Source organism: Tamandua tetradactyla, chromosome 2, assembly GCF_023851605.1.
Source record: "Tamandua tetradactyla isolate mTamTet1 chromosome 2, mTamTet1.pri, whole genome shotgun sequence".
Lineage (NCBI taxonomy): Eukaryota > Metazoa > Chordata > Mammalia > Pilosa > Myrmecophagidae > Tamandua > Tamandua tetradactyla.
The window spans coordinates 15,363,331-15,387,897 of NC_135328.1; the positions used below are offsets into that span (position 1 = coordinate 15,363,331).

At 48.5% G+C, this 24,567-nt stretch overlaps 2 protein-coding genes across 7 annotated transcripts in view; both read right to left on the reverse strand.

Moving 5' to 3' along the window:
- TRIM14 (tripartite motif containing 14) overlaps positions 1 to 16,930 on the reverse strand; it is a 41,899-nt gene extending 24,969 nt beyond the window's left edge. The window contains 5 exon segments of the mRNA XM_077126987.1: positions 12,247 to 12,342; positions 14,491 to 14,571; positions 14,574 to 14,666; positions 14,669 to 14,875; positions 16,850 to 16,930. Coding sequence (XP_076983102.1) covers positions 12,247 to 12,342; positions 14,491 to 14,571; positions 14,574 to 14,666; positions 14,669 to 14,875; positions 16,850 to 16,930 — 558 coding nt within the window.
- A 2,907-nt stretch (positions 16,931 to 19,837) lies between these two features.
- Positions 19,838 to 24,567, reverse strand: part of CORO2A (coronin 2A) — a 48,892-nt gene continuing 44,162 nt past the window's right edge. For all 6 annotated transcript variants that reach the window (XM_077140177.1, XM_077140150.1, XM_077140163.1 and 3 more), the window contains exons 7-12: positions 24,446 to 24,550; positions 23,629 to 23,725; positions 23,141 to 23,253; positions 22,762 to 22,852; positions 21,733 to 22,007; positions 19,838 to 20,179 (exon numbers count right to left, since the gene is read on the reverse strand). In XM_077140177.1, the coding sequence (XP_076996292.1) occupies positions 20,048 to 20,179; positions 21,733 to 22,007; positions 22,762 to 22,852; positions 23,141 to 23,253; positions 23,629 to 23,725; positions 24,446 to 24,550 (813 nt within the window). In that variant the 3' untranslated portion in view covers positions 19,838 to 20,047. The remainder of the gene's footprint in view (positions 20,180 to 21,732; positions 22,008 to 22,761; positions 22,853 to 23,140; positions 23,254 to 23,628; positions 23,726 to 24,445; positions 24,551 to 24,567) is intronic.

Here is a 24,567-nt window from a genome sequence, read left to right on the forward strand (position 1 = left end):
CCACAGCAAATTCTATGGAAGACCAACCTATGACACAAATGATGGGTCACACAAGGAAATCAGCTAGCAGACTGGGCAGAGGATATTAGATTTGTCTATACAGTATGTGTCCAACTCTATGAAAGGAAACATATGCACAGGAAACAAAATCCCACAGCATGAGGAGTGGCTGGTCTAAAGCAGTAGAATCATGGCTGAATTTTTTTTTTTAAATCTGCTTCTTGGCACTTCCGGGTCAAGATGGCGGCTTAACAATGTGCACATTTTAGTTCGTCCTCCAGAACAACTACTAAATAACCAGAAACAGTATAGAACAGCTCCTGGGGCCACGTCAGTGACCAGACACACAGCATACCCCAGTCTGGACCAGCTGGACCGGCTGCGAGCACCCCCCCCAGAACCGTGAGTTCCCAAAGCTGTGGCAGCCAGTGCCCCTCCCCCACAGGCCGCTTCCCAGAGGGGAAAGGAAAGGACTTTACCAGCAACAGGGACTGGGCACAATCAAATGCCAATTGTGGAACTAATTAACAAATTCTGACTACTAAAAATAGGCCCCCAGCTTAGGTGAACCTGATCAAAGCAGAGGTTGCTCATTTTTGCCCCAGTGCCAAGGGGGCAGGACTGACAGAAAAAGGGGGAAAACAAAAAGAAGGAAACAGAGGTTTTTGTGGCTGTGTATCTACAAAAGCTTGACTGCCTCTGGATACAGCGGCAGGCCTTTTCAGGCTGTAACTGCCCCAGGCATAGGCAGAAGTGAGCTCTTTTGGGGGCTTACTGGAGCCTATGCCTTCCCCAAGGGAGGGGTGAAGCCCCATCCAGGTGGAATCCCTCCATCAAGGAAATCAGACACCAGGGCTTGGTAATTCGAAGCCATTAAAACCAGCCTACAACCTCTCCTCTGTCTCCACCACGCCCCCAGCAGGGAGAGTCTGCCAAAGTTAAAGGTACTGCATCATCTTATGCCGGTGGGACCTGCAGTCAGATAAGTGCCACATACTGGGCAGGATAAGAAAAACAGAGTCCAGAGACTTCACAGGAAAGTCTTTCAACCTGCTGGGTCTCACCCTCAGGGAAAACCAATGCAGGTGACTCTTTCCTCCTAATAGGAGGCCAGTTTGATCTGGGAAAATCTGGCTGGGGTCTATAATATCTAAGTAGACCCTCCTAAGTGTGTGTGGGGGGGAAAGGCACCACACAAGCAGGGCAAGAAACAAGAAAACAAGAACTGAAAAATTCTCCTCTATTAAACAAAACTTAAGCTAAAGGTCCAGGTAAAGCTGAACGGAATGTCAAAGAACAGATAGACAACAAATTCATCCAGAAAGAAAACCCTAGGTAAAAGAAGTGAAAGCAATCTCCAGAATAAACTAATTAAGGTAATTAAATGCCTAGGCGCCAGCAAAAAATAACTAATCACACTAGGAAAATTGAAGAGATGGCCCAGTCAAAGGAACAAACCAACAATTCAAATGAGCTACAGGAGCTGAAACAATTAGTTCAGAATGTAAGAACAGACATGGAAAACCTCATCAAAAACCAAATCAATGAATTGAGGGAGGATATAAAGAAGGCAAGGAATGAACAAAAAGAAGAAACTGAAAGTCTGAAAAAACAAATCACAGAACTTATGGGAATGAAAGATACAGTAGAAGAGATGAAAAAAACAATGGAAACCTACAATGGTAGATTTCAAGAGACAGAGGTTAGAATTAGTGAACTGGAGGATGGACCATCTGAAATCCAAAAAGAAACAGAAACTATAGGGAAAAGAATGGAAAAATTTGAGCAGGGGCTCAGGGAATTGAATGATAATATGAAGTGCACAAATATACGTGCTGTGGGTGTCTCAGAAGGAGAAGAGAAGGGAGAAGGAGGAGAAAAACTAATGGAGAAAATTATCACTGAAAATTTCCCAACTCTTATGACAGACTTAAAATTACAGATCCAAGAAGTGCGGCATTCCCCAAAGAGAATAGATCCAAATAGAAGTACTCCAAGACATTTACTAATCAATATGTCAGAGGTCAAAGAGAAAGAGAGGATCTTGAAAGCAGCAAGAGAAAAGCAATCCATCACATACAAGGGAAGCCCAGTAAGACTATACGCAGATCTCTCAGCAGAAACCATGGAGGCAAGAAGACAGTGGGATAATATATTAAAATTATTAAAAGAGAAAAACTGCCAAACCAAGAATTCTATATCCAGCAAAATTGTCCTTCATAAATGAGGGAGGAATTAAAACATTTTCAGACAAAAATTCACTGAGAGTATTTGTGACCAAGAGACCAGCGCTGCAAGAAATACTAAAGGGAATGCTAGAGACAGATACGAAGACAGAAGAGAGAGATGTGGAGAAGAGTGTAGAAAGGAAGACTATGAGTAAAGGTAAAAAGAAGGAAAATTAGATATGACATATAAAATCCAGAAGGCAAAATAGTAGAAGAAAGTACTACGCATGCAGTAATAACACTGAATGTTAATGGATTAAACTCTCCAATCAAAAGACATAGTCTGGCAGAATGGATTAAAAAACAGGACCCATCTATATGCTGTCTCTACTCAAAGGACACGAGGCCAAGGACACAAATGGACATTTACACACCAATGTTTATAGCAGCATTGTTAACAATTACCAAGAGATGGAAACAGCCAAAATGTCCATCAACAGACAGTTGGCTAAACAAACTGTGGCATATACATATGATGGAATATTATGCAGCTGTAAGACAGAATAAAGTTATGAAGTATGTAACAACATGGATGGACCTTAAGGACATTATGCTGAGTGTGATTAGCCAGAAACAAAAGGACAAATACTGTATGGTCTCACTGATATGAACTGACATTAGTGAACAAACTTGGAATATCTCGTGGGTGACAGAGACCATCAAGAGATAGAAATAGGGTGAGATATTGGGTAATTGGAGCTGAAGGGATACAGATTGTGCAACAGGACGGAATATAAAAACTCAGAAATGGACAGCACAATATTATCTAACTATAATACAATTATGTTAAAACACTGAATGAAGCTGCATGTGAGAATGATAGAGGGAGGAGGGCTGGGGGCATAAATGAAATCACAAAGAAAAATAGATGATAAAGATTGAGATGGTATAATCTAGGAATGCTTAGAATGTATAATGATAATGACTAAATATACAAATTTAAAAAATGTTTTTGCATGAGGAAGAACAAAGGAATATCATTATTGCAGGGTGCTGAAAATGGATGGTAATTAATATTTTAGATTTTCAACTTATGTGTAAGACTAAAGCAAAAAATGTTTATTTGGTACAAAATTTATATTTTGACTAGTGCATGTCCTAATGTAACTTATGTAGATAGTTGGTTGAACAATATAAGTCCATGGAAACTTGAGTAGGACATGAGATTTTGTTGGTTTGTCCAGAGTGATGCCCCAGTGAATCCCAGAGTGATTTGATCCGTGAGTGGAAAAGTATTTGCAAAGTCCCCTTTCGAGAATGGTGAGAATGGGGGAAAATTCAACCCCCCTGAGTTGAATTCTTGATATTCTCACAAGCAGTGTGATATTCTCACAGGACTATAGGCTGAGACTCTAGTCTTGGGGTTTGTTCATATGAAACTTAGCCCCACAGAGGATAGGTCAAGCCTACTTAAAATTAGGCCTAAGAGTCACCCCCAAGAGAACCTCTTTTGTTGCTCAGATGTGGCCTCTCTCTCAGTCAACACAACAAGCAAACTTACCACCCTCCCCCTGTCTACGTGGGACATGACTCCCAGGGGTGTGAACCTTCCTGGCAACGTGGGACAGAAATCCTAGAATGAGCTGAGACCCAGCATCAAGGGATTGAGAAAACCTTCTCCACCAAAAGGGGGAAGAGTGAAATGAGACAAAGTGTCAATGGCTGAGAGATTCCAAACAGAGTTGACAGGCTATCCTGGCGGTTATTCTTATTCATTAAGTAGCTATCACCTTGTTATTCAAGATGTAATGGAGAGGCTGGAGGGAACTGCCTAAAAATGTAGAGCTGTGTTCCAGTAGCCATGTTTCTTGAAGATGATTGTATAATGATAGAGCTTTCACAATGTGACTGTGTGATTGTGAAAACCTTGTGTCTGATGCTCCTTTTATCTACCTTGTCAACAGATGAGTAGAACATATGGAATAAAATTAAATAATAAGGGGAACAAATGTTAAAATAAATTTAGTTTGAAATGCTAGTGATCAATGAAAGGGAGGGGTAAGGGGTATGGTATGTATAATTTTTTTTTCTGTTTTCATTTTATTTCTTTTTATGTTATCTTTTATTTCTTTTTCTGAATTGATGCAAATGGTCTAAGAAATGATCATGATGATGAATATGCAACTATGTGATGATATTGTGAATTACTGATTATATATGTAGAACGAACAGAATGATTATATTTTAAGAATGTTTGTGTTTCTTTGTTGTCATATTTTTGTAATTTAAAATTAATAAAAAAATTTTTAAATAATGTCACAGGCAATGCAACACAGCCACCTGTGTCTGCACAGACAGACCATTTCTGGAAGGATCCATGTTTTACCGATAATGTCTGGCTTTGCTTTCAAGAAGCCCAACTCTTATTGCCCTAAGAAAATCTTTTTTTCTGAAGTAATTTTTTTTCTTTTTTTTTTTTTATTAATTAAAAAAATTAACAAAACATTTAGAAATCATTCCATTCTACATGTACAATCAGCAATTCTTAATATCATCACATAGTTGCATATTCATCATTTCTTAGTACATTTGCATCAATTTAGAAAAAGAAATAAAAAGACAACAGAATAAGAATTAAAACGATAATAGAGAGAAAAAAAAACCTATACCTCACATGCAGCTTCATTCAATGTTTTAACATAATTGCATTACAATTAGGTAATATTGTGCTGTCCATTTCTGAGTTTTTATATCCAGTCCTGTTGCACAGTCTGTATCCCTTCAGCTCCAATGACCTCTTCTCTTTTTTTTTTTTTAATTAACGGAAAAAATGAAATTAACCCAACATTTAGAAATCATACCATTCTACATATGCAATCAGTAATTCTTAACATCATCACATAGATGCATGATCATCGTTTCTTAGTACATTTGCATCAGTTTAGAAGAACTAGCAATATAACCGAAAAAGATATAGAATGTTAATACAGAGAAAAAAAAATAAAAGTAATAATAGTAAGAACAAAACAAAACAAAACAAAAACCTATAGCTCGGATGCAGCTTCATTCAGTGTTTTAACATGATTACTTTACAATTAGGTATTATTGTGCTGTCCATTTTTGAGTTTTTGTATCTAGTCCTGTTGCACAGTCTGTATCCCTTCAGCTCCAATTGCCCATCATCTTACCCTGTTTCTACCTCCTGCTGGACTCTGTTACCAATGACATATTCCAAATTTATTCTCAAATGTCCGTTCACATCAGTGGGACCATACAGTATTTGTCCTTTAGTTTTTGGCTAAAAAATCATTCCCTCTTTTTTTTTTTGCATGGGCAGGCACCAGGAACTGAACCCAGGTCTCTGGCATGGCAGGCGAGTACTCTGCCTGCTGAGCCACCATGGCCCACCCTGAAGTAATTTTAATAGCAGCAGGAATTAACCTGCAAGCCTGGAATGAAGCTTCACATCAAATACCCACGTGGCTGTGACACAGAGCTCCAGGGTGCAAAATCGCAAAGGCTAAAGCAGAAGGGGGCGGGCAGGTGTGTGGCCAGCCGGAACACAGGCCCTGTTCTGCAGGATGGGGCCCATTTCGGGAGATACCAAGTGAAATTCAGAAGAAGATGAAAAGGAAAAACTGATCAGGCTGCTCGGAAACGCTTGGTAATCCAGGATTAAAAAAAAAAGCACAGCACACCTCCATAGAGGATGAAGATAAGCAAAACTCACAAGGACCTATGTGTCGCGTGGCGGATGCCTGCAGGGAAGGGGAAACGACGGTCTGCATCGCTTATGCTCATGAACTCCCTGGGTACGGTGTGAAGGCTGGCTGGACGGACTATCCTGCGAGCTACTGTCCTGGCCTTGGCTTCTCACCAGGTTCGGCAGGGACGAGAGCTGGAAAGGCCAAGTGGAGGTGACCGGAGAGGAACACAGGGAGCAAGTACTGCCCGCCAGTCCGGGGCCTTCACCTGCGGCTTGCATGCAGGGCTTGCCAGAGTTACCACTGGAAATGAGGTTCGGGGGGCTCTGAAGGAGGGTTGCCTATCCCTCCCAGGGCTCAACGATTCCCTGCGGGAGACTCAGAAAGCAAGGGATGCAATGCGGAGGTGCGCTGGAGCATGCCATGGGTCAGAATGCTGATGGAAGAGGACGGGGATGCTTACAAGAAACAGTTCTTCCCCTACATAAAGAATCGTAACGCAACTCTGGACGTGGAGACAATGTACAAGAAAGCCGCTGCTGCTGCCACAAAGAGAACCCGGTCTAGGAGGAGGAGCGTAAGAAAGGAGTTAAATCGGAGAGGTGGAACTGTCCCCAAACGCCTCTTGTCCAAAAGAAAGCTCAGGTAGCTTGGAAGAAGGCAAGTGTCCTCAGAGCTCAGGAGAGGCTGCTGAGAGCTAAACCCAACCGCAATTTTCTACATTGTCAGATATTTGTCAGATAAAGGCAATAAACTTATCAACCTGCCACTTCCGCCTTCAGCTCTTGTCGTGAAATGTAGGAAATACCTTGAAATATGAAAACACTTGGCAGTTATTTTCACCAAGTAACAAGTAAAGCTTTTCTCACATATTTACTCCAACAAAGTTCACATCTGCTTCTTGGGCCTTTCTTCCTTACCGGCAGCTCTTCCTAAAAAATCTGGCAAGCAACAGACCAACCATCACTAGTAAATAATCCTTCCATCCATTTATTACAACCAGATGATTAACTGGAAGAAAAAGTACCTTCAAAAAGGGATACAATCTTACTTTGGATGGATCGCATGGTGAAGATATCGCAATAAAATCGCATTTAAAAAAAGAATTAAAAAAAGTATATAATTGTAAACAGAACTGGTGTCAATACACGGCTTTAATTTTTCTTGAGGGAAAACTGTCCAATGAAGGGCACACAACTTTGACAACACTCACTTTAGCCAGGTGAAAACTTTCAGCAGAAAATAAGTCTTTTCTCCAAGAGGAGATGTTTAATTTTATGGAGATGTTGAAAGATCTGAATGTGCACATATTTGAAAATAGCATAAAAGGGAACAAATATTAACCCTACATATCAAGTTTATGTGGGAAAAAACTGTTAGATAAATAGATTACATGCATCTTTAAAAAAATAGCCCTTCAGCCAATAGTAAATACTGTTTGGAAATGGAAAATTATTACCAAAAAGTCTTTTAGTCCTTTATCTCAGGGTCTTGCCTTCTCACATAGCTTAAGTGCAGGATATATGGGTTTGAGTAGGGTCTGAGGATGGCAGCTTCAAAAGGATCACTAGGCTGGTCAACCCTAAGATGTGCCCTTTGATTTTATTTAGGATGACTATGTGAAAATTCACCCAGCTTGGGCTGCTAAAATTGGCAGTGACATAATGTCAAGTAGAACACTTTCTGAAAGATTTTGAATTTTAAGAGGATCAGCTAAAGAGCCACTTAAAGAACTATTCTGAAACCACTGAGAATTGATGTCTAAATGAGGTTGAAAATATGTGTATACAGCAAGCTACAGTGGTTCAGCAGGCAGAGTTCTCACCTGCCATGCCAGAGACCTGGGTTCGAGTCCCAGTGCCTGCCCATGCAAAAAAAAAAAAAAAAAAGAAAGAAAGAAAAGAAAAGAAAAAATGTTGGTATAAGTTAGTACAGCAAACCATGTTATTAATCCAGCATTGGTTTTATGAAAGAGTAAGTTTAATTTACTTCTTTTGCAGTTTCAATTTCTGTTAACGTGCAAATTTTACCATGCTAAGACATCAGCAAATGCATAAATAAATTTTCTTTTTTAAATAGCAGCTTCAGTGCAGAGTGTTCCCAGCAGTGGCATTTTGGCTAAGATATCTATAAAATATGCTCACTGTTGATGTCTATGGAATGAGGCTTTTCACAACATTATTTATTTATTTTTAAGTCTTGCTCAGTGAATGCACTGGGAAATGTAAACAGCTTCTACAAGGGCAGGAATGAAATTTTTTAGTCCTGTTACTCCTGTATGTTCTAAAATTTCTTTAGTCATCACACGTATTTTAAGAGGATGGCCCACAGGAGAGGAGTTTTGTAATAAGTAGCTAGCAGGGATCTCTGAATCAGAAGCTGCTTTAAAAAATGCTCAAAATTGTTTCTTTGGAAGTGGCAAGTTTCCTACAAGCATAACAATGTCCAAAAGAATGAAGAGTTATTGGCATAGGAAATTTTCTTCCAGAGTAATGTCTTTAGATTACTTAGTGTCAAAGACTGTTCCATTTACACTTGATTTGCTGAAACTTTGAGAGCAATACAAGATTAAAGCTGCTTTTCTAATAAAAAAGAAAGCAAAAGGGTTCAGATGGAGGTGATAAAGGGGTCAACAGGGTAGAGATGGAGGAGGTTATTTTGGAGTTTTGAGTTGTGGGGACATTATGGATGCCTGTACACCTGGAAGGTGAGCACAGGTGGAAGGTGGGGTTTCAGCCCCACCCCTCAAATCTGGAAGCCTTCAGCAGGTCCCCCCTGGGAACTTGAGCTGTGGCCCCAGCTGTTATGGGGCCCAGGACACCGGTAGGTGTTTCCTACCCTGGAAAGCTAAAGCAGAGCGCTGTCTTGGGGAAGTGACTTATCCAAGGTGCAGAACTCCCCGAGCTGATGGGGAGGTCCAATGTGAGAATGGCTTCTGCGCTCTGCCCCAGAGGGGGGCTTGCTGAGGAGGAACTGAGGACCCATCCAAGAGACAGGGAGCAGTTGGGAGAAGCTGCTGTGCCCTGGGAGGTGCAGGGGGGACCAGCAGGGGAGCCCAGGACACCAGCCAGATCTAAACACCTGCTGGGCATGGAGAGCATGCCACCATTCTTTGACCATGCCTAACTCTCCTGTCCCTCTTTCCGTGCCTCCGGCATCTGACTTTGCCTGGCTCTCACCAGGGAATGGCTCATCACCCTCTGGGACAGTCCAAATGTGTTGAAACATGGGTCCTTAACAGTTAAACCCAGAAGGCCATCAATTCTTCAGGAAAATGAGTCTGGACTCTACAAAAAAGGTAATGACATGGGGAGAAGCAAATAAACAAAAAAGCAGGGCGTTGTTCTTCTTTAAAAAGAGACTATAAAGCACATATGTGATGAAGGACTTATATCCAAAAATATACATTAAAAATATATATCAACAATAAGAAAACAGACAACCCAATTAAAAATGGGCAAAAGATCAGAGCAGAATCCTCAGCAAAGAAGACATACAGGTGGAAAATAAGCATATGAAAAGATGCTGAGCATCCTGTCATTTTTATTGCAAATTAAGGTAACAATGAGATACCACTACAGACCTACTGGAATGGCTTAAATGCAGAACGCTGACAAGACCAAATGCTCGTGAGACCAGGGAGCCACTCTCTTCACTGCTGCTGGGAATGCAACCATGTGCTGGTCTGAAAGTATTAGGTACCCCAGAAAAGCCATGTTTTAATCCTCATCCAATCTTGTAGGGCCATACCTGTTGTTTAGGGTGGAAATCTTTGATTAGATGATTTCCACACATAGCTGTGGGTGTGACCTCTGATTAGATTACTTCCATGGAGATGTGGCATGCACAATAGTGGGTGTGGTCTTTTGATTAGATGGAGATGTGACTCCACCCATTCCAGGTGGGGTTTGATTAGTTTATGGTGCCCTTCAAAAGAGGAAACATTATGGAGAAAGCTCAGAGGTGACAGACACGCAGACATTTGGAGATGCTGGGAGTGCCGACAGAGAGAACAGACGCCTAGACACGATGTTTGAGGTGCAGAGGCCAGCAGACACTGCCATGTGCCCTCCCAGGAGATGCTAAGCAAGCCAGAACACTGAGTTGTGTCCCAGAGGAGCTAAGTGAAGGCCCACAGGCACTTAGAGAAGAAACCACTGGCATCAGAAGCTGGTAGGAATGGAACTGGGAACAAGGACCAGCAGATGCCAGCCACGGGTCTTCTCAGATTGGCCTTTCTTGACTCAAGGTATCCTTATCTGGATACCTTAGTTTGGACATTTTTATGGCCTTAGAACTGTAAACTTGTAACTTAATAAATTCCTTTTTAAAAGTCACTCCATTTCTAGTATATCGCATTCCAGAAGCTTTAGCCAACTAAGACAAGCTACTCTGGAACACAGCTGGGTAATTTCTTACAAAATTCAGCACAGTCTTAACATATCATCCAGCAATCACGCTTCTAAATATTTACTGGAATGATTTGAAGATGTGTCCACACACACAAAAAACCCTGCACATGTAAGTCTATATCAGCTTTATTCATAATTGCCTACATTTGGAAACAACCAAAGTGTCCTTCGATAGGTGAATGGATAAGCCAACTGTGGTACATCCATACAGAGGAATACAATTCAGTGACCGGAACAAATGAACTATCAAGCCACAGCTGTACATGGAGGAACCTTTAATGCATACTGCTAAACGAAAGAAGCCGGTCTGAAGGTCTATATGCTGTAGGATTCCAACTACATGGCATTCTGGAAAAGGCAAAACTGCAGAGAGTAAAGACGTCAGTGGGTGCCAGGAGTTCAGGGGAGGGTTGGGCGGGTGACTAGGGGGGGACAAGGCATTTTTAGGGCAGTGAAACCATTCGGGATGGTGCTGTAATGGTGGATGTATGACATCACGCATTGTCAGGATCCACAGAACTGCACAACCCAGAGTGACCTCTAATGGACTTTAGTGAGTAACAATTCATAAAGTATCAGCGCTGGCTCATCAATTATAACAAGTATACCAAACTAATGCAAAGTGTTAATAAAAGGGGAAACCATGGGAGAGGCAGAGAGGGCATATGGGAACTCTCTGTACTTTCTGCTCAATTTTTCTGTGAACCTAAAACTGCTTTAAAAAAAAACAGTCTATTAATTTAAATGGAGAGAGAGAGGGTGTGACTATGGAGACACATCTTCCAAATGATGCCATATGGTTTGGCTCCTAGTTCAAAAAGAAAAAAAAAATTGCTGTAAAAGACCTTTTTGGATAATTGAAGAAATGTTTATTTGAGTCAGATATTAGATTATTTCAAAATAAAATGTAAAAAAAAAAGTTGGGAGATGTCAAAGGAAAGAAAACTGTTGCTTAGATTAAACTGCAATTTACCTCCAGATGCTCCCTTACGCCCCTCCGCACTGGTCCTAACTCTTTCCTTGGGGATCCTAAACCACATCTGTTCAGAGAGTTTACAGAGGTCCCATGGCCTGTCCCTGATTTTCAGGCTTTACAGCCCAAAGCACCTCCCACCAACTGTCCCTTCCCAAATCCTTTTGAATGGATTTATCTTCCCAAGCCCAGAGTTCTGCTCTTGAAGATTTGAGAGACACAGTTAATAACTGAACTGAGAACATAGATGCAAACCAGAGCCGTCCCCGCCTCAGTCCGGGGCTCACAGAGCTCTGGTGGGCCAGGCCCCAGGGCGCCCCACTCCAGCCCACACTGCCTGGAGGGAGCAGTTGAGGCAGAGAAGGGAAGATGTCACCCAAGGCCGTGCAAAGGCCCCTCAGGAGGCAGCAAGTTTTTCCCAGTCAAACTGAGGATTCAAGAAGGTAGTCCCAACTTTGCATTCAAAACCCACAGACACATCCATTTAAATAAAGATCATTAAGAAAGAGGAAGCCTGGAGAAAGTAAATATGAATGGAGTTGACCCACACCTTGACTTTCCTCCAAACACAGCAGTGAAACCTGAAGGGCTATTTGTATGCTGTATTGTGCTTTTAGAGGGTTTGGGGCATGGCGGATGGAGGGCCAGCCCCCCGAAGAGAACGGCAGCTGATGAGAGGGAAGGGGCTGTACTGAGGCAGAGAAAGGCCCTTGCTCCATTTTGTGAGGCGGGCCGGGGTGGGTACCCCACAAAACAACCAAAACCCGAGCTTCCTGTGCATGGCCCCTTCAAGCTCATGCACCTCATTTTGTGTTTGTAATTTTGCACTCTTTTTCTTAAAGAGAGGCCCCTAAATGACAAAAGCCCCTGGTCCCACCAAACCTTCAGAGGCCGGGTTTTGCTTTTTTCCTGGCCCCACGTTGGCACATACCCCATGTCCTGGGGAAACCGTGGGTCACCTGACCCCACAGGAGGAAACATACACTTGCCTTTAGCTTCTCAGCAGCTTCTTCTATCTGGCTTATGTTGTCACCTTCCTCCTGCTTCTTGGTTGCCAGCTGCTTTAGACAGTCTTGGCTGAGTTTCTGTACAGGATGGAATTAGGGGGGAACGTCTCAATACTGACACTATGAGAAAACAAAGCTTCTCACACCCCTGTCTTTTTTTCCCAGCTGAAGTACCTGAGACTCCGAAGGGGAGGCAACTTGCCCAAAGTCATGTGGCAAGTTGGGGGCTGGGCCGGGCCTAGGATTAGGGCCTCTAATCCTCAGAGGGCCACATCTGAAACTCCCCACAACTTGATGAGCCACCCCCTTATCCCCCACCCTCTGCTTTTCCAGTCCCTGAATAGGTCCTTTAAGTAAGCAGCATGGGGTCAGGCGAAGAGCATTCGCTTCCTGGGTGAGTAGTAATTGAGCACCTACTATGAGCCCAGCCCCCTAATTCTCCCCCTGCCTCTTCCGGAGACCTGCTCTGCTCCCGCCCAGGTGTGCCCTCCTTTCTTAGGCCTGGCCAGGCTGTCCCAACTGACCTGGAGCTTCCAGGGGACCTGTAAGTGTTTGCTGAATTGACCAGAATCGCCAGGGGCTGCCAACTTCAAGTGGAGAGCTGGGAAGCCGCGTAAGCTCCAGAGTCGGAAAATTCGTAGGTCTAAGGGCCAGCTCTCTTTCCATGCCACCTGGGCGAGTGATCGCAGCTCTCGAAATCTCAATTTCCCCAGCTGTAAACATGGGGTGGCCCACTGGGTTGCTGTGGGGACCAAATGAGAAGATGTACACAAAATACTTGGTGTGCCACCTGGAAACACGCAATGCATAGTGCTCTTTTAGCATTTGCTGGGTGGCCCGTTGGGTGCATGGGAGAGGGGAGTGAAGGGTGATTGCGATCATAACCCAGGTATAAGCCAGGCCTGACCTTCTCCCCATACTCGACCCAAGCAAGATTTCTAGGTATCCTGGTGCGCTCCAGCCGCGGGCAGCCTCTCCTGTCTTGGTGCCTGGTGAAATCCTATTTTTCCTTCAAGGCCAGTTTCAATGACACCTCCTCCTGGAAGTGTGCCAGGTTTTCTGGCTGTGGCTACCCACATTTATCACACAGTACTATCAGGGCCTGTGTACTCTGCCCACTCCCCAGCCCGGGAGCTCGTCTAGGTCAGGGAAGCACTTAATCTATTCTTGACTGCCTTAAAGAGACAGGTTTTTGGCTCAAGGAGTGTGCTCAGTGGATGTTTTCTGAATAAACAAATGGATAGGTGAGTGGGTGGGTATGGGGATGCAAAAATGGGCATGCATAGGTAGGACAGGCCAGTGGACAAGCAGACAATTAGTCTGCAAGCCAGACCTCTGGAAAGCAGCCTTGTGAGACTGAATATTTTTATAGCCCTTGTATAGGTAAGAATATTTTTATAGCCCTTGTATAGGTAAGGCTTGGGAGGCAGAATTCTGCATGCTGGGCTGTCCCTATGTGGCCCTTTCTCACCTTGGGAGATACGAACCCCAAGGCTATCATAGTGTGGTGGTGGTAACTCTTGCAGGTAGGGAAAAGGTCATCCCCTGGATGGGTTAATCCTGGAAGACTTTTTGGAGGAGGAAGCAGGGGAATCTGTCACAGATGGGAGGGCCCTGCCTAGTCTAGCCTGAAGTTCATAGAGAAGGAGGGATTTGACCAGAGATTTCTGGGTCAAAGCCACAGAACACTTGGGTGGCAAGGCTGGGACAGGAGCCCAGCGGTCATGGACATTTCTAGGATTACTTAGAGGTGAGGGCTCCACCACCGAGTGCTGGGTTCAAGGCCTGCCCCTGCCTGCTGGGCCTAAATTTTCTCATCTGTAAAATGGCTGTAAGAATGATAATAGCACCCACCAGGCCATCGGGAAGGTGGAATGGGAGCACGGGGCACTGAAGGTGATGTTTAGGCTGCTATGATTTGTCCCAGGGTTAACACAGCCCCAGCTCGTTTCCGGAGAAAACCAAATGGAGGTTTTATCACCTTTGATAAAGGCAGATTTTCTTCCGGCCCAAGGTCACCCCTGGTAACCAGCCCTGAGCTCCTACATTCGAACTCCCAATCCCGCCCTGCCAGGACCTGGGTCTCCCGCTCCCAACCACAGCCTGGAGGACCCCCGGGGACACCTTCGGTGGCCAGGTGCGGCCGGGAACGGGCAGTGGGGGCCGCAGCGCGCCCCCTCCCCGCCGTGGCCTCTGGGCTCTCCAGGCGCGCCGCCGGGTCCCCGCCTGCACGTCCGCGGCCGCCTCCAGCGCCAGGGGCACCGGGTGACCGCGGGGCGCGCCCAGCTCCGGACACAGCGGGCCAACCAGCGGCGGCAGCGGCGGCAGGGGCGGCAGGGGAGCTCGGTCTCGCGGTCGCTGTGCTCCGGGCATCGCCGGCCGCGCGTCTCCTCGCCCGTCCCCCACCGGGGGTCCCGCTCCGGACCCCGGCGCCTGACGTTCGCCCCACGGATTCTGGTTCCCGCGGGCGGGGCGGGGCTCTGGCCGGGAAGCGAAACCTCGGGCGCTGGGCGCGGCGGGGGTACCGGCGGCATCTGGCCCCCTCCCGCCCTCCCCGGGCTGGCCCGGAGGCGGCCAGGGCAGAAACGCGGCGCGCACTGGGTGCGGTGGGCTGGGGTGGGGCTGTCGCGCTGCCTCAGGGCCCTTGTCCTGCTTAGCCGCGCCGGTCGGGCAGTGCCAGGCTCGCCCCGGGCGTGTGGGTGCGGCTGAGGTCGGCTGTGGCCTTCCCGAGGGGGGTACATTAGCAAATTTTCACTTTCCCGTGGAAGGAAGAGCCCTGAAATTCAGACTGCCCGCAGGCTCAAGCGCCAGCGCCCACGTGTAAGGCCTGGGGGAACTTCTTGACCTCTAGGCTCCACTCTTTCGTGGTTTCAGACGGGAGAACTTCTGTTTTCCTCCGCCTGGAACGCTCTCGTCTGCTCGGCAAATACTTTTTTTTTTCCTTTTTTTAAGTTAAAGCACATACTTCATCTTTAAGGATTTAAGCCCACTCATGGTTTCATTCAACGGATGTTTAAATGAGCATCTGTTAGTGAGAAGCACCATTCCATATGCTAAACAAAAAGATGGATAAGACCCGGTCTTGCCCTTCCATCCCAAACAGAAAACACAGGGTATGTACATAATTTAGTATTGACGATTATTTCACCTTACAGTTTTCATAAAGGCATTTCTTACGAATCATTCTACCGTTAGCTAGTATTTCAACAGACAATTTCTGAGAGCTACAAATCACTATTTAATTTTCTTAAGGCAGCACTTCTTCTGTAACCAAAATGCATATGTCCTTAGTAAAATGCAGTCACAAATGTGACAGAGCATCTTCGTCTGCTCTGTCAGCTCTGAGGCGTCTATCGTTTCGGGGATGTTTCTGGCTCTCTCCAAATTTTTCCTCTTAAAGGATTCCAGTAAACTAATCAAGACCCACCTGGAATAGGTGGTGTCACATCTCCATCTAATCAAAGGCCACACCCACATCTCCATGGAGATAATCTAATCAACATACCAATCTAATCAACATACTGTGCTGAATAGGGATTGAAAGAAAAGGCTGCTCCCACAAGATTGGATCAGGATTAAAGCATGACTTTTCTGGGGTACATAATACTTTCAAACCGGCACGATATGTATGGTCAGTTTATTCAAACACTATAATCACATGGCATCTTGAATAGGAAATGAGATCTTATTGGTTTGTACAGATTAGTGTGATGCCCCCATAACTCCCAGAGTAATTTGGGCAGAGAATTAAAAAAGTATTAGTGAATTCACCTTGGGGGACTGAGGAGAAAGGAGGAATTATTAAACTTCCCCATCTGGGGAATTCCTGATATTCTCGCAAGCACTGGGGACAGCCAATTCAATAGGCTGGACCCCCCGATCTTGAGACTCTTCCCTATGTAAAGTATTCCTGCAAAGGAGACGTTAAACCTACTTATAATTATGCTTAAGAATTACCCCCAGAGAACCTCTTTTGTTGCTCAGATGTGGCCTCTCTCTCTCTCTCTCTCTAAGCCAATTAGGAAGGAAAACCCACTGCCCGCCCCTCTGTGTGGGACATAACTTACAGGGATGAACCAGGACCTGACATCATAAGATTGAGAAAGTCTTCTTGACCAAAAGGGGAAGAGAGAAATGAGACAAAATAAAGTTTCAGTGGCTAAGAGATATCAGAGTCAAGAGGCTCTCCTGGATTTTATTCTTATGCATTACACAGATACCCCTTTTAGTATATGGTGGATTGTAGTGCCTGGAGGGAGGTACCTGAATCTGATGAACTGTATTCCAGTAGTCTTGATTCTTGAAGATGATTGTATAACTATATAGCTTTTCCAATGTGACCGTGTGATTGTGAAACCCTTGTGGCTTATAAAGCATCACAGTGATTTCAGTGTTTTCAGGAACAGGCCACACGATCACACCGCGGTATGGACATTTATTCCAGGTTGCCAGGGATGAGCCTGGCTCCTACCGGGAGCCTCATCCGCACACTAGCTGCCCCATGTTTCACGCTGCTTAGCTCTACATGGTCCCCGGAAAGAACACTCTTGCCTATGAGAGCCAACTGCACACCCTCCTTACCTACCCTCGTAGCTGTGGTCCCCTCAGGCCCCACTCTCCACAGCAGATGGAACCGCCTCTTCTGCTTTCCGGGGACACCATACATAGCCGGAACTAGTGTAGCAAGCTGGTGCGCAGGCTCGGCAAATACCTTGTACGTTACCTTCTCCCATATATTCTTCAGGCCTCAAAAGCCACCTCCTCCAGGAAGCCTTCCCTGCTTCTTTTAGGATAGCCTGCACTTCTCTTCTCCTGGCCTCTCCCTACCTGCTAAACATGATGGTGGATGGGGAAAGGGGAACCGGTCTTAAATCCGTTTCCCTGCCTGGTGTCTGGTCCAAACAGTAGATGCCTATTTGATATCTGTGGAACAAACCAAGGCCAGTGTCATGTATTAAAATGTTTAGCCAGATGTTTATTATTTTGTTACATTCTCTCCATTGTACGATTCCAAGACATCTATTTATTTTCACTTTTATTTATTTGTTTTTTACAAAGGTATAAGGAATTTCAGAAACAACAATAAAACAATCATTCAAACGGTTTCAGGCACGGTTTCATAGTCAAAGCATAGATGGATTTCTGACTTCCTGTTTCCCTCTGATACAATGTCAAGCTTTGCTCCGGGAAGAACAATTATTGTTGAGCTAAGGTGGATGAAACCAAACACCCACAGCTCGTCTCCAGGTACTGCTCTTTCTCAGAAAGTTCCTGAGTCAGTAGTCAGGGGGCCTCTCAGGGCTTCAAGTAGAGATATGTGCATGCTTTGCTGACTAGGAGGGCAATTTCTGCTTCATCAGCTCAAGAACTTAAACAAAAACGCAATTAAAAAAAAAAAGGCTTAAAAAAATATCTTGTAAAAATTACCTATCCCTCTCCCCAGCTGTGAAATAATTTAAATAATTTACTCTAGACGTAAAAAAAAGAAAAAAGAAAAGGAAACAAGTTTGTTCAAAGATGCCTGTGTGCTGCTTTTTTTTTTTTTTTTTAACATGGGCAGGCACCGGGAATTGAACCCAGGTCCTCTGGCATGGCAGGTAAGCATTCTTGCCTGCTGAGCCACCACGGCCTGCCCTGTGTGCTGCTTTTAAGTATGTGGGTCCCTTGGGATGGGCCCCGCTTGGAGGGAGCTACCAGAAGCTCTCCAGTGCAACCTCCACCTCCAGCATTTTGCCTCCAGAGACCTTTGCTGAGGCTAGCTGTGTCCTTCTGAACATGCAGGTAATGTCTGCTGGGCTTGCATGAGACTCAGATGCCCCGTGCGTGGAGGTGAGCGGGCTTTGTAAGCTGCAAAGTGCTGGCCACACATGAGGTGGGAGAGGTACAGCCCATCCAGTGGAGCTCCGCTTCCCTGATGGTACCTGGGATGTAGCCTTTTTCTCCGCAGCACAGTAAGGCAAGCTTGCCTGGGCCTCCCACGGGAACGAGCCCCAGCCATGGAATATAAATGGAGGACAAGATGGTGAGCACGGCCATCGGGCAGGCAGACCAGGGGACAGCCATGGCTAGGGGAAGGGGCCAGCAGGAGCCCAGAATCCCTGTTGGGGGTCCCAGCTGCACCTGGGGAGGGGGGCCTGGGAACACTTCTTGCCTTTTTAAGAGCCTCCAGCCAGGACTCAGAAGACATGGCTTTGAGTCCCTGCTCCTGCCTGGAGCTTGCTGTCCCCACTGTTACTGCAAGGGTACAGACAGATTAGTCAGGGGGTCTCCACCCTCACTGTCCTGCAAAATCACCTGGGAGCTTATGAAAACATACTGTGGTCCTGGCCACCTCTGGAGATTCAGTGGGTCCAGGGTGGGGCCTGAGCATCTGCATTTCCTGAATGCTCCCAAGGCGATTCTAAGGTACAGCCCAGGCTGAAACCGAGCAGCCTAGGTGGGCTCCTACGGCCCCCATCTTAGCTCCAAACTCACCCCGCACAGTGGGGAAACCTCATCGTCTGCCCTGCCTTGGCAAGGAAGGGGTGTGCCTAGTCTTTTATGTTTTCAGAAAGAGGGGCTGAGAGCAGGGCTCTGAAAACGAAGTCATGAAACCAAAAAACTCTCAGGCTAGAGGCACCTTTGGGGTCATTGGGTCCTGCTTCCTGGCTCAGCGCAGCCACCCCTCTCCCCTCTCCTGAAGCCCTGGAGGCGGGCGGCCACGGGGTTCTGCTGGCACCTCCTGTGGCTTGGGCTGGGCTTTGCCTGCATTGCCCCGGAGGCGGTAGGCTCTGGGGCTCTGGGGCCCTGGGAGGGTCGGGGTCAGCGGTGGTCAGCGGTCGTGGGCACCTCTCTGACACCCGTGTCCCCACACGCGGGACCCTGCCTACCCACACCCAGCTGAGTCTGGTTAAAGAGAGGATGGCTTTAACCCTCCCATCTTGTGTTCCACAATTCCTTCCCCTCAAGTTAAACTCTCTCTGCCCCTTTGCCAATGTCTGGTGAGTTTCTGCAGTGAACCCAGCCTACCACCCCACTTTGGCTTTCCTCGGGTCAAGGTCAAGGCTTCTCATCTCAGGTGCCGGGTCTGGAAAGGGCAGCTCCCTCCAGGGTCCCACTTGTTAAAATAGGGAAACTGAGGCCAGAGAGGGCAGGGCTTACCAGAGGGTCAGTGAGCATGTCATGGGCCCAGCAGACAAGCCCAGGAGAGCTGGACCTCAGTCCATCCATGAATCTCTGGTGACGTGGAGTCATGTGCTCCTCTCTGGCCCCCAGTTTCCCTGTTAAATGGGGGAGCTGGACCAGATCGCTGGTTTTCAAACTATTATTTTTTAGTCGCAGAATTATGTATTCTGTAGAACAGCAAAAGGATAACTGTCTTGTTGGAAAAGGGTGTGTGGGGGGTGGGGGTGGTACAGAGCCCGCCTGCTTAGCTTTTCTCTTATTCTATGGACCACGGTTTGAAAACCACAAGCAGGTTCACTGCAGAGGCTTCTGGCTCTAACTCTCTAGAATGTTCTTTCCCCTCGAGAAGTTATAGCTCATCAAGGGCCCATGAAAACATGATTAAACAGAAGGCAAGGTATCACCTAAAAACAGTCAAATTCATAAACCGTTGTTGAGAGAAGGCAAATAGAAAAACGGCAGCTCGTCCCACTGGAATCTCTTTCAGCAATTGAGAATTTTGGTTTCCGGTAAAAAATATAGAAATAGTGGTTGTTCTTGGGGGACTTGAGGGTTGGTTCTAGACCTTCTCCTGGAGCTGAGTGGTGTCCCTGAGGGCAAGGAGGGCCGAGGTCCCAGCTCAGAACCTTTCTGCACCCATCCGCAAGTTTTTGATCTCCAGCTCCAGCTGTCTGACCCGGACCTCGCGCTGGGTCAGCAGCTCCCGCAGCCTTCGGATCTCCTCCTGCTGCCGGTAGAACATCTGCAGCAGCTGGGGAAGCAGAGGACAGAGGGCAGGTCACCCACAGAGAGGCTACCAGGTCATCCCTGTTTGACTTGGAGGGCTGGAGGTGATTAGGAATTAGGAGGGGCAGACCTTGCAAAGACTTTTTACAGTAACCTTGTCTTCCTCCCCCAGTCAATGAAATTCAACAAGACATAAAGGTTTCAGGCATATTTTGCCTCCTTGGATTCCCCCCCAAGGGATGGATGAAAGTACACTTGGTCCCAGAGTTGAAGACTGGAGCTTTCGCCACCACTAAGCTGTGTGGCCCTGGGTAAGTTACTTACCCTCTCTGAGTTTCAGTTTCCTCCTCTGGGAACTAGGGGTCAGAAAACTAACCTCATCATTATTGTCATTATTGCTGCTGTACGGAAGGACTACTAGGTGTTGGGTGCTCAACTGAGGACCTACGCGGGGAGTCACGCTAGCACCTCCACTTTCCGCTGTGGGAATGGAAGCTTAGAGAGAGAGAGAGCGCTGGAGTCGAGGTTCCCAGCAGAGCTAGGGTACAATCCCTCTGTGAGAGGCAGCCCTTGTGTTTGGGGCCCCTCTATACTGAATCCCAAGGCTGCTGAGAGAAGAACATCAGTGGATGTGTTCAAAGTGCCTAACCCAGGACCCGCAGACTCCTGGGTTAATGCTGACTCTGAGAGCCCAGAAAATGCTAGAATGTCAGCACTGGACAGGCCTTTCCCACTGCTCAGGTCAAGCCCTCTTCATTTTACCAGTGGGGCAATGCACCCACCATCTTGGCATACGGATGGTGCTGTGCTGGTTTGAAAGGATGTATGTCCCCTAGAGAAGTCATGTTTTAATCTAAATCCCCTTTTGTAATGGCAGAATAATCCCTATTCAATACTATATGTTTGAAACTGTTATCAGATCATCTCCCTGGAGATGTGATTTAATCAAGAGTGGTTGTTAAACTGGATTAGGTGATGCCATGTCTCCACCCATTTGGGTGGGTCTTGATAAGTTTCTGGAGTCCTATAAAAGAAGAAACATTTTGGAGAATGAAGGAGATTCGGAGAGAGCAGAGAATGCTGCAGCACCAAGAAGCAGAGAGTCCACGAGCCAGAGACCTTCGGAGCTGAAGAAGGAAAACGCCTCTCGGGGAGCCTCATGAAACAGGAAGCCAGGAGAGAAAGCTAGCAGATAATGCCGTGTTTGCCATGTGCCCTTCCAGCTGAGAGAGAAGCCCTGACTGTGTTCACCATAAGCCTTCTCACTTGAGAGAGAAACTCTGAACTTCATCGGCCTTCTTGAACCAAGGTACCTCTCCCTGGATGCCTTAGATTGGACATTTCTATAGCCTTGTTTTCATTGGGACATTTTCTCGGCCTTGGAACTTTAAACTAGCAAACTAGAACAGGTACCCAGTAGTGCTCATCAAATGAATAAACAAAGTGAGCTAAGTGACTAGGCCAAGGACAGAGCTGAGTTTACTTTTCATCCTCGGTTTCCTCCTCTTCTCCCTCTCTCTCTCTCTCCCTCCTAGGTCCCTCCTCTGGGTGGGACCCACCGTACCCCCTTACTCTCACCTCATTCTCTGTCTTTGGTGGGGGGTATTCAAAGATGTCAAAGCCATTTGCCATCCAGGTTTTCTTCTCCTCTGGCCTGCGTTCTGCCACCCACCGGGGGGCCGCCTCCTCCGGCAGGGACAAGAGTCTCCGGCCGTCCCTGGGACTCAGCTTTTCTGTCTGGTCCACAGGCTGGGGCAAGGTCAGGGCCACGGAGTTGGAGACGGGCCTCTCTGGAGGTGGAGGCAGGGGGTTCAGCAGCTCGGAGCCGGGCCGAAGGGACACTAGGACTGGCTCTGGGTGGGAAGCAAGGGACTCTGTGAGAAGGGCGGGAGTCGGAGGAGCGGAGGACTGACGCCTGGGGACATGGAGCCACGTGGCAGGCCTGGTTTGTAAGAACATTTCGGCGCAGGCACAGGCGCAGGGCTGGCCCCCAGATGCCGGGACCCTGACGCTGGGACCTCCATGGCCCGCTCTGTGAAGGCAGCCCCACCCATATGGCGCTCAGCCGGCCACCCATCGCCTAGTGCTCACCCATCCCCTGAAACGCAGGGGAGGCTGTATCACAGATACAGATGAGGAAACCGAAGCCCAGAGTGGAGTGAACCTGCCTAAGGGAAACCTGCCAACCAGGAAGCCAGCGGCTGCAGGGGCCAGGGAAGCACACACTGCTGGCCTTCCCCTGGGCTGGCCTTCCACTGGCAGGAGAAGGCAGGCAGGGTGGGCAGAGGGCCTGGCGGACTGGGGCCAAAGGGTGACTCGGGTCAAAGAACAGCGGTAGGCATGGGAACGTGGACACGTGGGGGTTGGCTGACAGGACCCAGCCTGCAGGCCCCCAGCCCTGCGCCCCGAATTTAAAGGAGTTTCCCACAGGGCAATAGCCCTTGAGCTGGAAGGGGTTTTCTGAGCCCCCAGGGATGAGCCCCTCTCCAGAGGTTCCCTGGACCCACAGGCACTGGGAATGCCTGTCCCAGGACCCGTGCCCCAGGGGTCGCTGGTGCTGCCCTTTCCTTCCACATTTGCCCGAGGGTCTCTCTCAGCCGTCCTCACCTCTGTTCAGCCCACTGAGCCACTCCTGGGCCGTCAGGGACGGCTGGGCCCCCGCTGTGGGGGGGTAGATGTCCTCCTGGTAGGATTCCGACTGCAGAAGGAGGCAGGACAGTGAGATATGGGGGCGGGGGGTGGGGGGGAGAGGCGGCCCAGGTGGGGAGGGCCCTTGGGGAGCTGCGGGTCCCGTATCTCCCTGATCCCTGCTGAGTTGGGGAAACTGAGGCCCAGAGAGCAAATGTGGGGCAAAACCTGGGACTGCTGGCTCCGTGTGGCTGCCCCAGGGCAGGACTCTGGGCCTGGCAACCCCCCTGCCCCCACCCCCACCCCAGGATCCATCTCCTCCAGGAAGGGCTCCCTCCGCCCCAGCCCCCCCCCTTACCCGCCGGGGCACAATCATGGACAAGGGCTCGATGAGGCTTTTGGTCGTGATCAACTTGTAGAAGCGGAAGATCTCGCAGGAGGACACGTCGAGGCCTCTCTTTGGCATGACACCTGCGGGCAGGTGGCCCCGGAGGTATGGAGGGCCGCGAGGGGGACCCGGGCGAATGGCAACCCTAGGCCGCACCCTGGGCGCGGGCAGAAGCCGCCCCCACCTCCCTTCCCGCGGCAGACAGCCGTGCGCCCGGAGCAGCGCTCGCTCGGGAGCCCTGGGCCATCTACCGGAGTCCACCTGTGCCGTGGTGGTAGGTGGTCTGGGGAGCCCCCACCCCATCTCCGCTCCTCAGGCCGTCCTCGGCTCCCTCCCTCGGCCCCTCACCTGCTGCCTCCTCCGGGAAGCCTCCCCTGACTTCTTCCTCGGGCTCCCCAAAAACCTCCGCCCCAAGTGCCCCGGCCCCGGGACCCCCGGGGAAGGCCCCTCAGGCTCACCGATCCCCTTCTGCGGGTTGTAGGAGCGGTACTCCGTCAGGTAGCTGAGGTGCGGCTTCTCTGGGCTGACCTCGTAGTAGCGGATGTTCCCGTCGCCCTGGGGGTGGTGTGGGGGGCTCAGAGCCAGCCCCGAGCGCAGGTAAGTTGCCCTCACACTCACACGGGGCCCTTGGGTTCGGGGCCCTACCACCAAGGGGTGTGTGTGTGTGTTCATCCTTTTAACACTCCGCCACCCCCCTCCTTCCACGACAAACCCCCCATCCGTCCAAGGCAGGAGCTCGGTGAAGGCAGCCCCCCAACCACTCCTGCCCGCGCCCCGAGGTCAGGGGCACCCTCCAGGCCTAGGGGTCTCACCCCTCCAGGGGAGTTTTTGGTCACAGAGACTGGGTGGGGGTGGAGATGGGGGAAGTTTCTGGACCTAGTGACTGGCCAGGGGTGCCAAATATGGCCTGCCCTACCCAGCAGGGACCGCCTGACCCTGCTGCTCCCCTCTTCAAAGGCCCTGAGGTGGGGGGGTGCTCAGGGGTCTGGCCTCTCATGGGGGGGGCGGGCTGGGTGGGACCTTTGCGTGGGGTGACCCCCATTCCAGTTAAACCCGTGTCTGACGGGCATGGGGCGGCCTTCCAGGAGGGCCTGTGGGAGCTGGCTGGGAGAACGGGGCCCTGCCTGGTGCCTGCCCCTGGCGCCCCGAACGGACCCCTCACCCTGACGGGGCCACCTGCCCCACACACCCATCCAGACACCTATGGGGCCAGGCTTGGGGGGCTGTGCCTCCCGCCTCCGGGGTCAGGAGGCCACCCCACCCCGAGCCGCTGACCTTCCCCACCACGTAGAGCATGCTGGTGTCCACGTCGTAGAAGGGGAACAGCACGCCCGAGGAGCCATCCAGGTCCTCCTCTGCGAGGGGCACAGAGAGGTCGTCCTATGGGGACAGAGACC